Source organism: Muscardinus avellanarius (genome assembly GCF_963383645.1).
Source record: "Muscardinus avellanarius genome assembly, chromosome: 16".
NCBI classification, from domain to species: Eukaryota; Metazoa; Chordata; class Mammalia; order Rodentia; family Gliridae; genus Muscardinus; species Muscardinus avellanarius.
The window spans coordinates 18564054-18580663 of record NC_137802.1 but is presented as its reverse complement, the minus strand read 5'-3'; the positions used below and the strand labels follow the sequence as shown (position 1 = coordinate 18580663).

The 16610-nt window shown below is 42.6% G+C and overlaps 1 protein-coding gene across 1 annotated transcript; it reads right to left on the bottom strand.

Annotated features, from left to right (window-relative positions):
- Positions 1–6484: 6484 nt before the first annotated feature.
- LOC308275608 (large ribosomal subunit protein eL29-like) lies at positions 6485–7036 on the bottom strand (the record flags this gene model as incomplete). The annotated part of the gene is given in 2 exon segments (XM_080713965.1): positions 6485–6829; positions 6833–7036. Coding segments are annotated over 2 exon segments (546 nt in total). The 5' UTR covers positions 7034–7036.
- Positions 7037–16610: the final 9574 nt, after the last annotated feature.

The following is a 16610-nucleotide window of genomic DNA, read 5'->3' as shown; positions in this document are numbered from 1 at the left end:
TATGCATGCAAAAGCTGACAAATAGGTATAAACACTTGTAGGCATGCATATTTGTGTGGGTTTGTATATCAAATATCTTTTGTTGCTCTCTCAGCTGAGAGGGCTGGAAGCAACCACAATGGCTCCCTCTTGTCCTTGGGGGATACATTACAGGACCCCCATGGATGTCCAAAACTGCAGACAATTACCAAATCTCATGATTTTTTTCCCTATGTATACATACCTATAATAATGTTTAACTTATAAATTTGGGCACAGTAAGAGGTTAACAATAAAATAATACTAAAGTAGAACAATTGCAACAATTTACTGCAATAAAAGTTATGTGAATGTGCTCTGTCTCCCTAAAAATACCCCCCTGTCCCCGACACACGCCGTGGATACGCTAGACTAACCGATGAGTCACATCCCAGGCAGTCTGGAGTGGGATGGTACAAGATTTCATCACACTACTCAGAGCAGTGCATCATTTAAAACATATGGATATTTTATTTCTGGATCTCTCATCTAGTATTTCAGACCAGGTAACTGAGACCATAAAAAGTAAAACCTTGGTAAGGGGGCATTAGCAAACCTCCCAATAACAACGCACCAGATACCCAGGTCTCAGTCTTTGCCACTCTTCTCAAACAATAGCAGCAGGACTTCTTGGAGGAATGTTTGATTCTAGGATTAGGACAAGAGATATATAAGATGAGCTGGAGCATTTTGTAGGGCCATGCACACACATGCCTGCATGCGCGCACATGCAAACACACACACACACACACACACACACACACACACACACGTGTGCAGGAAGGGAATATGTCAAAGAGTTAGAGGAGCCACCTGAGAGAATTCACAATGGCCAGAGCTGGAGCAATTAAAATCACAGAAGAAAGTAATATTAGATTAAAACTAAAAGCATAAAACAAGTTTCCATGTTTTATACTGATACAAATAAATAATTGCATATTTATTTACCAAAGTGGTGAAGAGGGAAATCTCTCCAAATTCCAGATAATCTATATAGATACTCCATGCCCAAAGAAGCAGAGCACAACTCCTCACTCCTGAAGTCTAAAGAGATTTCACTTCAAGACCACCAGACTGAAAGTGAGGGGGAAATTAACTTTATAGCGGAGGAACCTGGCAAACACTACCTGAAGTCAGGTGGTCCAGGTTAATATTAACAGTGCATGTCGTGTTGACAGCGTGTAATTTGGATGAGCTGAGATCAACGTTCCCTCTGTAGTCTTCCTCCTCCAAGCAAATAACTCATCTAATTATGAGAAAGACATCACACAAATCCAAATTTAAGGACAGTCTACAAAATACCTGATCATAACACTCAAGAATGTCAAGATTATTAAAAACAAGAAAAGTCTGAGAAGCTGCAACAGCTCAGAGGAGCCCAAGGGAAGAAGATGAGCAAAAGGTAAGGTGGTGTCCTGGACCGAACCCTAGGACATGAAGAACATTTGGTACAAACTAATAGAAGCTGAATAAAGTGTGGGATTTAGTGAGTAATAATGCATCAATGCTGATTTATGAATTGTAACAAATGTACCATAATAATGCAAGATGTTAATAATAGCAGAACCAGAGGGTACGCTATTCAGGGACTCTGATCTATCCTGGCAATTGTTTGGTAAATCCAAAACTATTCTACAATATAAAGTATACTTTAGGAAAAAACTCTGACTGTCCCTCAGAAAGTCCATTATCATAGAAGCAGTGCGAGGGGGGAAATTTACAAAGAAAATAAAAGACATTAATGTTCCCGGGTCAATGATTTCAAGGAATGACAGATCGCTGAATAAAAGGCAGTTTAGGAAAACAAAAGCGAATGCACAGACAAACGTAAAACTAAACACTGGCACTTAGCAAGGAATCTTCAGACGTTAAAACCATTTACAAAATACCATAAAGGCAATATGAAAACAGAGGCTTGAGGACAGTTTCTAGGGTGCTGGCAACTCTGTTTTTTACCCGGATGGTGGTTATGTGGGTGATACATTTGTGATGAACCACAAAGCTCTGTTTTCTTGTTTCGTAAACTTGCCGGTAGGTGTGCCACGGCTCATAACAAAAGTTAAGGAGAAAACCAAACATATGGGAGAGAAAACGCAAGTGTTCTCTAGTTGATGAAAGACATAGATCCTCAGACTGAAGAATCCTACAACTGATAAAAATTTCTTTAAACATGTAAATCTACTCCTAGACCCATGAGACCAAATACAAGGGGGAAAAAAGCAAATTCAGATTGAGCATCCCTAATCCAAAATATCTGAAATTGGAAATGCTCCCAAATCTGAAATTTCAGCGAATTCTGAATTTCAGATTTTCAGATTAGGGTGCTCAACTGGTAAAGTCTATGCAAATATCTCAAAATCAAAAAAAAATAATAATAATAATTCAAAATCTTAAATACTTCTGGTCCCACACGGTTTGAATAAGGGATTGTTACAGGAGTCCTAGGCCAGACACCTGACTGAGATATCTGGTCTGCTCATCCACTGCTTCTAGAGTCCACTTAACAGAGAATTGATTGCGAAGCAGGAAAGTTGATTTTTGGTTTGGACAAACTGGCAAGCCAGGGGTCTAGATCGCTGTCTTCCTTGTCCTGACAACGGCCTCAGGATTATATAAAGAAGAACAAAAGTAGAGAGCCAGGAGGCGGCGTGTGCATAGCAACTTCTGCTGGTCTGATCGTAGATCTGGTCCTGGAGGGGTCCTTTGGCGTCCTTGGGGTGCTAGGGCTTTGGGGAAATCTTCCTCGGTTTCTTTGTGCAACATGAAATGATGGCCTGCAGGAAGCCTGGCAAAGAAATAACAAAATGGAGTCAGTCAAGACCACGACTGGGTCTTCCCTTTAAACTCAATTTAAAAGAGCCCTGGTTACACAACCTCCATGACAAAATGTTAACATTCTATTAAACACTGCAATTGAATTCACAAGTATCGTTTCAATTTTCTGTGCTTTTCTGAATGTAGGAACTATTTTATAATTAGCTTTTCTAATTTAAAAGGACCAGTAAGATAATATAGAAATATACACAGAATGTCTGTAAGGATAAGTTAGAATTGCGGCCTCTCAGAGAAGAGGTGGTGGGATGAGAAGGTGGCACAGGGGCACCTTCTGAGGCTGGGGACCTTCATGTCTTGATCTGGTGAGGGGTTGCTTAGGTGAACACTAAATTTATCCAGCAGTACATTTAAGATAAACAAATCTTATGTGTGTTAATCCATGTATGTTAAACATTGATTTTTTTTTTTTAGAAGTCTAAAGAAGCTTAAAAGAAAATGCCTATAGCAGGGCCCAGCACAAAGCTTATGCTTGCATGGTATATATGCATCCTCTGGCTCTGTATGAGTTGGATAGGATTTGTCCCAGTTTGGTCAAACCAAGACCCACTGGCACCTGCGTAAAAGGGGATTCCATCAGAGGACACAAGAATAACAACAGGACCCATGGAAAGGGGAAACCAGGGCCTCAGGGCCTGAAGAGATCTGGGAGAGGGACACTGCCTGCCAGACCCTCCCCTATCTCTACACTCCTCTCCATTCTCCTATTTCTCTCCCCACAGACCACAGGACAAAACAGACAGACCTATGGATTAAATTCAGCCTTATGTAAGTCAAAACCAGGATGAGATGTTTTCTAAACCCTGAAGGAAGGGGCCAAAGCAAGGGAAGGGGCCTCACTCCCACGGCCAAACCTGAGATAATCCTGCTAAACAAGGAGTAGACGCTGGCCAAAATGGTGTCCACAAGCAAGGGAAGTCATGGGAAGAGGATGGGGCCGACCACCCCACAAGTGCCTTCTATAAACACAATGATGGCCTGGTCTTGTGTTACAGCCTTTCTCATCACTGAGACCAAAATACCTGATGAGCACAACTTAGAGGAGGAAAGGTTTATGTGGCTCATGTCTTCTGAGGCTCCGTCCATTGTCCGCTGGCTATGAAATATCATGGCTACAGGACAGTGCGACAGAAGCGAGCTCCTCAGCTCAGGGTGGTTGGAGGCAGAAAGAGAAGCCACCAGGGACAGATGAAGTCCTCCAGGCCAGGCCTCAGCGGCCCACTTCCTGCAGCCATGCCCTGCCTCTGAACCTTGCTACACTGGGGACATGCTTTCAACATCTGAGCCCTTGGGGAAGCATTCTAAACTCAAGCCCTAAAGAGCTGGTGTTTGTATGCTCTTGGGATTTTGATGTTGAGTCTAATCTACAGGAGAGAAGATAGATTCCTGAAATTCAAGCAACCTGCACAGAAGCACACAGTGAGGAAGGGGCCAACACAGCGCGTGGTACCAGGCATCTTGATGTGGCCCCTGGGGCTGGGTATCCCAACCTGCTCTTCCAGCTCCAGGTGAGAGCTGGAGCTGGCTCATGGTGGGGCCAGAGGCCTGGATTGTGGATGTTCACATCGCTCCCAAATTTCTGTGGCCAGGATTTCACAGGACATGCTGCAGGTCCCTCTGCCCATTAAAGCAGTTGCCATTGCAAGGACATCTACCGCCAGTTCACAGATACCTCCCATCTCATCTGCCCCACAACACGGAGCAGGACACGCAGTCCCACAACAATGAAAAACACCAAGTGCATGTAGGACAGCAGAGAGAGAGCTGAGCAGGCACTGACAGAGCCTCCGACATCAGCGTCTGTTATCATCTGCCCCTCTTCACCCCAAAGAAAGCCCGGCCCTCTGCAATGCTCCTAATAGCATGTCTCAATTCACAAGAACACCCTGGTGCCCAATTGTTAACACAAATGATGCTCTTAGCCACTCAGAAGATGAGTATGAGACCAGGAAACTGGGCTCCCAAGGGTTTACTGGCCCAGATGGCATTCTACCCAGGAGCCCTCCTCTCTGCCTCCTGCTCTGTCCTGTTCTTTGAACACAAAGAACAATCAAGGAAGCAAGTATAAAACTACACTTGGATAAATCAATATTCCAAGAGCTGTAAGAAAATTAAGGACTGCCTTTATGTTCTATAGAAAAAAAAAACTGAGAGCTTTTAGGAAATCATGAACACTACATACACATTTCTGCACTCAGTAACCAATTTCTCCACCATTCCTCCATCTAAAGAGTAGGGCTACACAAACTTTTCTGCTTTTAAAGCTCACAGCAAGAAAGGCAAAGGGAGCAGAGTCCAACACTTGAAGGCTAGAAGTTATAAACTTTTTATTAAGGCAGCTTCTGCTTTTATCATTAGCATGTAATGAATTATTCTCAGCTTTCAATGCCTTGGTAATTGTCTCTCCTAAGAATCTCATTAAACATTGCTGGATACTTTTGATCATTTTTAATAAAAGCTATAACTTAGAATACTCTTGCATTTCTCAGTTCAGGATGCAAACCTGCAGTATTAAGACAGATAAATAATGACAGGTGGAAAGCTCCAGAGAAAATCCCCAAGTAGTTCTCTTTGTTCTTCCCAACAGGCCCTCTCTAGGTTAGGGAAAAGGTTTGCCTACCAAGTCACAGATCTGTGTAACTAGTAGCTTTAATTCCACTTCCACGAATTCCTATCTGTGATCCTCTGGGCACACTTCTTAACTTCCTTGAACATCTATCTCTTTCATGTGTGTTTGTCACAACTATTAATGATAGGATGAACTTCAAGGTTGAAATACAGAAGATGCTCTCAAAGGGCCAAGTTACGTTATTAGCCAAGAAATTATGTACTCATATTTTTATTCAAAATGGTGAAATTTTCTTTGGAAGTTTCTATAGTAGCCAGCACTTGTATATCACGACCCCATTAAGATTCCTTTCTGCTGTTATATATTATTATGTATGAGTTATATGTATTATGCTCTTATTATATGCAAAGAAATCATGCTAATACTTTTCATTCAAATTGTCTCATTTGATGCCTGTAACAATCCTAAGAAGTAAAAACTATTAACCAGGGCATATTCTTGTAATACCAGTTATTGAGAGGCTGAGACAGGAGGATAACAGGTTCACGGCCAGCCTCAGCTCCTTAGTGAGGCCCTCTGCAACTCAGTGAGACCCTTTTTCAAAATCAAGAATAAAAAATTGGGCTGGGGTATAGCTGGGAGGTATAATGCCCCTGAGTTCAATCCCCAGTACCACACACACACAACTATTATCCCCATTTTACAGATCAGACAAATAAGGACATAGAGATTATTTAACTTGTCCAAAGTCACTCAGGTAAGAAGCAATGGAATTGGGATTCAAGCCCATAGAATCTACCTTTGGTACCAGACATTCTACCACCTTCTTACCACAAAATTTTGGGGTTAAAAATCACTTTATGCTGGGCGTGGTGGCGCACGCTTGTAATCCCTGCGCTTGGGAGGCAGAAACAGGAGGATCACACAGGTTCGAAGCCAGCCATGCTGGCTTAAGACACCCTGTTTCTTTTTTCTTTTTTTTTTTTTTTCTTTGATCCCACAGCTCGGGTTTATTTGTAAACAGCCCAAGATCGCCAGTCCTTCTGCCCTCGTTTGCAGAGGCCTTTATTGTGCAGGCTTGGCGGGGGCCTGTGCAGCCTTCGCAGGGGCCTGTGCACCCTTGGGCGCTGCGGCTGGAGCCTGTGCACCCTTGGGCGCTGCGGCTGGGGCCTTGGCTTGGGCCTTAGCGGGGGCCTTGGTTTGAGCCTTAGCCGGGGCCTTATCCTGGGCCTTGGTCTGAACCTTGGCCTTTGGCCGGCTGATCCGGCGAGCTTTGGCGATGCAGGCACGGATGCGCTTGCCGAGCTTGGGGTGGGCAATGAGCGCAAGCCTGTCGAGCTTGCGGGTGGCACCCTTGGGGATCTTGGGCTTAGACTCCACGGGCTTCACAAGCGCCTTGATGGCCTCGGCTCACGCGCTCATGGCCTTGGCATTATTGGCCAGCATTTTCTTAAAGCCCTTCTTGTTGTGCTTCTTGGCAAAACGCATATTCCTCAGGAACTTGGGGTCCACCCCCTTTAGAGATTCGTATCTCTGGGATCGAGGTTTCTTGATGCCATTTCTGTGCCATTTGCGGGACTGGTTGTGCGTGGTGTGGTTCTTAGACTTGGCCATGTCTGCACCGTAAGCCGCGGCTCCAGACGCCAAGACACCCTGTTTCTAAATTAAAATATTTTAAAAAATAGGTCTGGGAGTGTAGCCCGAAGGTAGAAGGGCTTCCAGGAACCCCAGTACCACCACCAAAAAAAAAAAAAATCACTTTATTAAACCAGGGAACCGATAGATAGCCTTGGAATTAATTCTATCCCCAAACTTCTCCCATATGAACCAAAAGAGATCCCAAGATTCCCCATGGATTATGGAGACAGCACCGAGTCCTTATCAGCCTGCTTCTAAATCCTAGTTGTGAGGCAGATTATATTTTCCATAAATGATCCATCAATATACATACTCCTCATACTCATACTCAACCCCACATGCTGCTTTTTTTTTTGTACTAGAAACTGAATCCAGGGGCATTCTACCTCTGAGCTACACCCCAAACCCTTTTTATATTTTGCTTTGAAACAGGGTCTTGCTGAGTTGCTGAAGAGTCTTACTAAGTTGCTGAAGCTGGCCTCAAACCTGCAATTATCCTGTCTCAGCCCTCCAAGTACTGGAATTACAGGCATGTGCCCCGTGACCCACTCTGCATGTTTTTCTCATATCTGATTCTGACACTCTTCCCACTCAGAGACGGAGTCCTGGCCCCTTCTCCTTAAATCCAGGGAGCGGTGGTGGTGTTGCTGTGTGATATCCAAGGAGAGATCATGTAAGACTCTCATGTGATTCCCCTGAAATGCACACTCTCGTAACTTATCACCATGCTAGGAGGAGGTGTGTGCATTCTGAAAAGAGATCCAAAAGGAGAGACTCACATGGACGGGAGCTGAGAGCTCTATGCTCTGGTCTCAGACCTAGCTCAGATCCTGGCTGACAGCGGAGGCCATCTTGCCCTGGGAGTGAGTGAGCCCTATTGGAAACTGATCTCAACCCAGTTGAGCCAAACTAACTGATGCTCCGTGGAGCATAAACAAGCCTTTCTCACCAAATTCTGTCTGAATTGCAGATTCATAAGCAAAAGAAATGTTGCTCGAGGCTACAATATTTTGGGGGTAGTTTGTTATGCCACAATAGAGAAACTGGAACACATGCCAACCTCTTTTTTGCTTTCCAAACCCGTATAGTCAACTCTCTCCTGCACATATTCACTTGAATATCCCCAAATTACTTCAGACTTAATATACTTAGGGAGTTTTCCATTTTGGATACAGAAATATTCTCCTCTCAGAAATGCCATTCCCATCCTCACCATGAGGACAGAGCCAGATAATCTATCAAATCACACCTTTTTTCTTGAACCCATCAGGGAGCTGAGCCCTCAAGGGAGCCAAGGGCACTGAGTCCTGAAGAGTGGTGGGTCTCTTGGAGGAGCGAGGGTCACAGGAGATGCTTCATCTTTGGCCAACCCCAGGCAAGAGATGTGGCCAGAGTAAAAGTAGACAAGAAGAAGTCAGCTGAGCTTGGACTGCATCCCCAAAGGCTCACCATAGGCCAATGTGACAGCATAGAAAATTGAAAGTCCCAGATATAAAGAAAGTTGGTACTCACTTGTAAGCTCTTTTCCAGTGGTCTGACCTGTGTGCTCATGAGAAAGACCAGAAACAGGGCAGAAAGCAAGAGGCTCAAATCTGTGGACAGGTGTGCATGTTTAGCTGCAACTGGGCCACTGTGTCAGCTTCCCGTTACTGTGACAAAGTGCCTGAGATAATCAAATCTTGAGGAGAAAGAGTTATTTTGCCTCATGGTTTCAGTGCATGGTTTGTTGGCTCCATTGTTTTGTAGCCTGTGTTGAGGCAGAGCATCATGTCAGGAAGCAGGTCCTCATGGTGGCTGGGAAGAAAAGGAGGAGAAGGAGAAAGAAGAAGGAGGAGAAGGAGCTGTGATCTTAATATTTCCTTAGAGAGCATGCCCTCAATTACTTAAGATCTGGTGGCTCATGCTTATAATCCCAGCATTTGGGAGGCTGAGACAAGAGGATATTGGTTCACAGACAGCCTCAGCTACTTAGTGAGGCCCTTTATAACTCATTGAGACATTGTTTCAAAATAAAGAATAAAAAATAGGGCTGGGGTTGTAGCTCGGAGGTAGAATGCCCCTGGGTTCCATCCCCAGTACCGCAAAATAAATAAATAAAATATAAAATAAAGTGAAGGCTCTTCAACCTCCCAATAGCACTACAGGCTGGCAACCAAGCCTTCAACACATTGTCCTTTGGGGAATACCTGAGACCCAAACTATAGTGGTTACTTGAAATAAACTCCTCTTATTTCTTTAGACTTTTCTCTCCCAGTGAAAACCCCCATGCTACTGGGAGGGGGAATAGAAAACATTCCTATTTCCAAGGCTCAAGCAAAGATATTCTACATTTGGGAGAGAGGTGAAGCCAAGCCACCTGATTCTGGAGGAGAAACAGATACAAAAACTTTACACCCGTGGGAAAGGGGTTTCCTAACACTCTTAGTCCCAGGATCAGGCACTAATGCATGGGTATGTTACTCCTGGGAAAAGAAAGGGCCCATGCTCACCATACACAAAAGGAGCGTATGTCTGCTACAGAGGAGAGGAGCAAGACTGCTGATAAAGTCTCATTGGGGAGGCCTGGGTGCACAAGGTCAACCCAAGGCTAATGATGGACCAAGAGAAGTGGAGAAAGCCCCTGTGAGCACTATAGCAGTGATCTACTGCTAGGGTGGGTGTGAGGCCATGGGGATACAGGAGCTGCCGGAAACTGAGAGTCAAGCAGGAAGACCAAGGAAAACTCTGGTACTCAGGCCCAACGCTGAACATATGATAACACAAGACTACCTCTGGAGGAATTTAGAGCTTGTGGTGCTCTGAAAGGAAAGAGAGCAACAAAAATCCTCAACCCAGATAATCCCTCCTTATATGATTTCAGTCCTAACACTAAAAATCTGATAGGAGAAGTGAGCCCATTCCCAGGAATAAAATTCACTGACCTCAGCCCCTGCTATACATCTGCACACAAGGACTGGCCCTCGACAACAACTGGGAGACACACAGGAAAGAAAAAACAATTCATCTATTACTAAGAGAAAGAGCAATCAATAGAGGCAAACTCAGAGACAATACTGATGTTGGAAAGATGAGAATGGGACTCTCGAGTAACTGTGGTTAGTATGATAAAGCACCTAGGGATAAAAGGTGGAAAAGATAGGAACTGGTGGAGAATTTTGGCAGAAAAATAAAACTGTTTTAAAATGGAAAAAATTAAAATGCTATAAATGTAAAAATATGATGCCAGAGATGAAGAATCACTTTGGTGTTCTTATTAGTCAAGGGGATGCAGCTGAGGAGGCATTGGTAAACTTGAACATATGTCAGTAGAAATTATACAAACTAAAACTCACAGTAAAAATCAACAGAGATTATTCAAGAACTATGAGATAATACAAAATAGCTGTGTGTGTGTGTGTGTGTGTGTGTGTGTGTGTGTGTGTGTAATTAAAGTCCAAGAAGCAAAAATAGAAGCTGAGAGAGAAATATTTAAAGGGATATGGCTAAGAAGTTTTCAAAATTAACAAAATACAATACGGCAAACCAAAGATCCAAGAAGTATATATAATGTCAAGCAGAGTAAATTAAAACACATGCGTTCGTACATCCCATAGTTAAACTGCTGAAAACCTAAAGATCAAAGACAAAAAGAAACTCTTGAAGGAGGAGGGAAGAGAGAGAGAGAAAGAAAAAATATTACATACAGAAAAACATTAAGCATTCAGCAGATTTATTTTGGAAAGTAGTGTAAGCCAGAAGAAAATGGATTGAAACTTATCAGGTACTAAAGGAGGAAAATAAACTGTCAATCTAAAATTCTATGCCTAGCAAAAATATCTTTTAGAGATTAAAGTTAAAATAGAGATTTTTCTCAGACAAACAAAAGTGGAAAAAACGCATTGCTATCAGACCCGCTCTGCAAGAAATGTTAATGGAAATTCTTGAGAGATGCAATACGAGATGGAAATTTGGATTCTATACAAAGAAATGAAGTACACTAAAAAGTGTAAAAATGTAGGTAAGTAAAAGAGACATTTTAAAACTGATTTTTAAGTTGCTTTAAAATGTAATGGACTGCCTGAGGCAAAAAAAGTAATAATGCATTCGAGGTTTATAGCACATGTAGAAGGGAAATCTACATCAGCTGTAGCATCAAAACTATGAGCAAAGAGATGGAATCAAGCTGCTCAAGGCTCTTAGGCTGTGGGGGAAGTGGTGTAGTATCATCTTATAAGAGAATATGGTAAGTGAAAGGGATACATTATAAGCCCTGCAACAATTAGTAAAAAAAGTAAAAGAAAAAAGGATGTAATAGAGACAGGAGATAAAAATGTCCAACTGGTCTAAAACAAGGTAGGAAAAGACAAGGCGAGAAAACAACAGGTGTAACTAAGGGCGTACAACCAGCGAGAGAGAACTCTTGGTCCTTTGGGCTCCCTTCCTCCTGAGCCCACTGGGCTATTTGCACAAGAGTGCAACACTCTTACTGAGCCTCGGCCACTTTGACCAGTGCCCCAGATTCTTTGGACTATTTCTTAAGTGTCAGGGCCATGGTGGGAGAAAATGGATCTTCCTTCTTCATCTGTTATCTCATGGCCACAGGACATTCAAGCTCTAAAAGTCTTCTCAAAATGTTATTGATTGTATCAAAGGTGGATCCGAGTCAAGCCTGTTATCTGAAGATAAGAGATGCTTAGCTAGTGAGACATCACCTTGGATCCAACACATCCATGTCCTCCTTCTCCTTCAGGTTTGGCATCCCAGAGCCCCCACATACTCTGAAATATAAGATGCTTCTAGGATAAGACCAGGTGTCTTGTAAAAGTAAAAGAAGAAAGAAGAAAACAGCTAGCAAAATCATAACATTAAATATGCATATAACCAAAATGAGACAATACTTGAATGAAATATAAATATCCTAAACCACCAATTCAAAATAGAAATGACATATTTGATTCATGAAAGGAATATCCAACTCTATACTATTTACAAAACTTGATATATAAAGTCATAGATAGATAGATTAAAAGGAAAAGAATGGAGAAGTGTACATAAAAGTTAATCAAAGGAAAGCTGGAGTGGGCATTTCAATACCAAACTAAGTAGACCTCAGAACAAAGAACATTACCAGAGATAAAGAGAAACATCATTTAAAAATATCTTTAACGGCCGGGCGTGGTGGCGCACGCTTGTAATCCCCGCGCTTGGGAGGCGGAGACAGGAGGATCGCGCAGATTCGAAGCCAGCCGTGCTGGCTTAAGAGACCCTGTTTCCAAATTTAAAAAAGTATAAAAATAGGTCTGGGAGTGTAGCCCAGATGTAGAAGGGCTTCCAGTAACCGCAGTACCACCAAAAAAAGAAAAACATATCCTTAATGTGTATGCATTTAACAACAGAACTTCAAAGCAACCGTCTTTGATGATAGTTCCCTCAACCAAAGTTGGGTTGTAATAGAAGTTTCCAGGCCCTGGATAAATTGCTGTTTGTACAGGTGTTTTTATCAATTTCAAGCATTTACTATTGCGAGCATATCTGGCTCTCTAGGAACCTACTGTGTATTCTAGGTACCAGAGTGGAAGTGAATTTAAGATAAGAAAGGGAAAACCTTCTTCCACTATTACCTTATAGACCTGTTGGTGAAGCAAGGTAAACAACAGCACTGTCCAATAGGAATACAATGTGTGTCACATGTCTATAAATTTATTCATCATAGTTATGTAATTGGAAAAGAAAGAATATTCAAGTATGTATGTATGTATGTATGTATGTATGTATGTATTTATTTATTTATTTTTATGGTGCTAGGGATTAAACCCGGGGGTATTCTACCTCTGAGCTACACTTCAACCCAATTTTTTATTCTCTATTGTGAAACAGGGTCTCACTAAGTAGCTGAGGCTGGCCATGGACCCAGGTCCTCCTGTCTCAACCTCCCAAGTACAGGGATTACAAGTGTGGGCCACCATGCCCGTCTTCAAGTAACACTTTAATTGTGGGTGTTCTGCTTTGATAGTATTATCCTTTTGTATCTTTGACTTTTATCTTATGGTACTGGGAATGGAACCCAGGGACATTCTACTTCCAAGCTACATTCCTAGCCCTATTGATTGATTGATTGATTGATTGATTGATTGTATTGGAGATTGAACCCAGGAGTATTCTACCTCTGAGCCATATCCCCAGCCCTATTTTATTCTTTATTTTGAAACAGGGTCTCATTAAGTCGAAGAGGGCCTCACTAAGTTGCTGAGACTGACTTCGATACTGCAGTTTCCTGCTTCAGCCTTACAAGTACTGGGATACAGGCGTGTTCCAAATGCCTGGCTCTAGTATCATCCTACTTAAAGGTGAAACCTAGCACAGAACCTGAAAGTTTATCAACAGATACTTTTGTATTCTGTTACATTAAAATAACTGGCCTCTTTTGAACTTTGGATGCATCTTTCCATGCATAATTTCATGCATTGAACATCTGAAAAATATTGGTCTACTGAACTTCCCAATGGTGACACATTTCATTACACAACATCACAAATTTACATTGGTTACTATTACCACAGATTTCATGGAATAAATCTTTATATATTGAAAGCTGCCAGGCTCATTCTGGCACTTATAAAATCTCCAAATTTCTAATATTTATTTGCAAAATTGATTTTTTCTTATCATCGACAATACTGTCAGTTGTTTCTCTTGAAATCAAAAAGGTTGCCAGGTATGGTGGCACACACTTGTAATCCCTGCGCTTGGGAGGTGGAGTCAGGAGGATTGTGCAGGTTCAAAGCCAGCCATGCTGGCTTAAGAGACCCTGTTTCCAATAAAAAAAATATATAAAAATAGGTCTGGGAGTGTATCCCGGAGGTAGAAGGGTTTCCAGGAACCCCAGTACTACCAAAAAAAAAAAAGAAAAGAAAAGAAAAGAAGAAAGAAAGAAAGAAAGAAAGAAAGAGAAAGAGAGAAAGAGAGAAAGAAAGAAAGAAAGAAAGAGAAAGAGAGAAAGAAAGAAAGAAAGAGAAAGAGAGAAAGAAAGAGAGAAAGAAAGAAAGAAGAAAGAAGAAAGAAAGAAAGAAAGAAAGAAAGAAAGAAAGAAAGAAAGAAATAAATTTAAAAAATCCAAAGAACATCTGAAAACCAGTCAAGTTTGACTAACCACAGATTCACTATCAGTCATTCTCTCAAGTAAATATGGCATACCATCCATTTTTGGGGGCACACACCAGTAACACCCGTACTTGGGAAGCTGAGACAGGAGGATCGCAGGTTCAAGGCCAGCATGCAGTAACTTAGTGAGACTTCTTTCATGATTTTAAAATTGGCATTTCATGAGCAAAGGGGCTCATTCCACTCACCGTTGAAACTATCATGCCAGGACTTTCCCCTGAGGCAACCACTGTAACTTGGTAAGTAGCTGAAGTGCTTTTTGTGTACTTTTCATTCCACTACACAGAATATTAAACAGATGTGTTCTTAAGAGTCAAGAGCTAATGAGATTGACGGTCACTACTTTGTTTAAGACATTCACAAATGGCACTGATGCTTTAGTGTGCATGCGTGTGGCAGTTTAAAACATGAAGAGTACTGGTAGTTTGTTGCTGCTACTGTGATCTGTACTAAGCAATTTTATTCCTCATTGCTATGGCAACACCAGTACAAATATGTCACAGTGAAAAAAGCAACACCATACCACTATTATTGTGAAAATCATTTTGATCTTATAGGTCCTCTGAGATGTCTCAGAGTTCCAAGAGCCCCAGACCACATCCTAAAATCTGCTTTTCTGAATTTTGAAATCTGACAGTGGTCCTGTTTGCATGAGCTATTCTGTCTGCCTGAAATGCCTGTCCCTGTTCCTCTACTTAGGAAAACTCAACCCTTCTTTCAGACCCTGTTCAAACTACACCACACTTTGCCACGTCCCTGCTGGGCCAGGGCTGGACCTGACCTCTGAGGAGAAGGCCGGTGAGCAAAGCCCAGAGAGAGTCGTGGGGAGGGCAGGTACACAGGCATGTGGGTATGTGTTTCTGGGACCCATAACTGAGAGCAGAAACAGACTTTGGAAACCAAAGTTCAAGGGGGGCAGGAAAAAATCTGCAACCAGGAGAACAAAGACAAGTGTCAGGGCAAAACTGGTGGGGATCAAGTGGGAAAAATCGACCAGAGGGGGAGTTGCTAGGCAGAGTTAGCAAAAATGCACTCTGTGAAATTTGTGAATTCTTGAGAACATGGACATAGCTCTAAAACATTTTGGGAAAGCATAAAACCAGGAGGTAGAAACTGTAGAATATCTAAAATATCTTTTGGTCAAAAATACAAGGTGAAGTTGGGCATGGTGATACATTCCTGTAATCTCACAGTATTTGGGAGGCTGAGACAGGAAAGTCACAGGTTTGAGGCCAGCATTAGCAACTTAACAAGACCTTCAGCAACTTAGCAAAACCATGTTCCTCCTGGAGTCCAGCCCGGCTTTTCTCTTAGTCTCGCATGTCACCTACAATCTTTGGTGCCGTGACTTGCCGACACCAGGCATTCCATGGTGAACTCTTTGTATGTTTCTCCCTGTCTCACTGATCATGTTGGATTAGGAACAATTCTAATGATGTTATCTCATGTTGATGACATCTGCAAACACTCTTTCTAAAATAATGTCACATTCACATATAGTTGTAGGGCTTTACTGTATCTTTGGGTTCAGGGATGGGGGACAAGATTCAGCTCATCATAAGCCCTAACCAGAGACAATGATCAATTCAGCAAGCGAGTGGAGCTTAACCACAAGCCAGCAGAACAGTCCTCAGTACACCACAGCAGGGCATGGGTGGATCATGCAGAGAAGATACTCTAGAGCAAAGTAGGACAGCTAGATAGAGAAGGAGCCAGCATCAGGGCCATTAAAACCCCACTGGCATGGGTCTAAGTTTACAGATGGCTGGCAAGAGGTCCCTGGTATAAGGAGAGAAGAGCTGTTGGGGGTGAAGAACAAGAAGAGGGCAGAGATCCCAGCGAGGCTGACAGTACCCCCCAGTGATGAACTCTAGGGGAGGAAGCATCCTTCCTGAGCTCAAGTGTGGCCTGTAAAACTGGGACAGATTCTACCCACACTCTGGTGTGTCCTTTGCCATCTTGATTTCCTGTGGGATGACTCACTGGCCTGAGCATGTCTCTTCCCCATCAGGAATGGGGAGCATGGAGAAGACTGTGGTCCAGCGCCCTCTGAAGTCATTGGCAACCACGACGGAAGTAGCTGGGGGTCGACAGTAAAGTTAGGGGCTAAAATTACTCAAGCTCTTAAAACGGGATAATAAGGTAACTTTCCTCCTCCTGGTATGAGCTCATTTAATTGTAAGGATCTTAATAAATTCAGCCTGATTAACTCCAACCTTGTGGGGGAAGGTTATTCAGTGTTGTGGAATTAATTTTAAACAGAAGCAAAAAAAAATAGTAAGAAGAAAAGCTTTCATGCAGAATAAAGAGGAGGGAGGTGTGGGTGCAGGAGGTCAGAGTTGGGGAGCACCTGCCGGTGGGGGTGGGTCTGGGCTTGTTTTGAAGCTCACACCATGGCCTTTGATGACAAGTA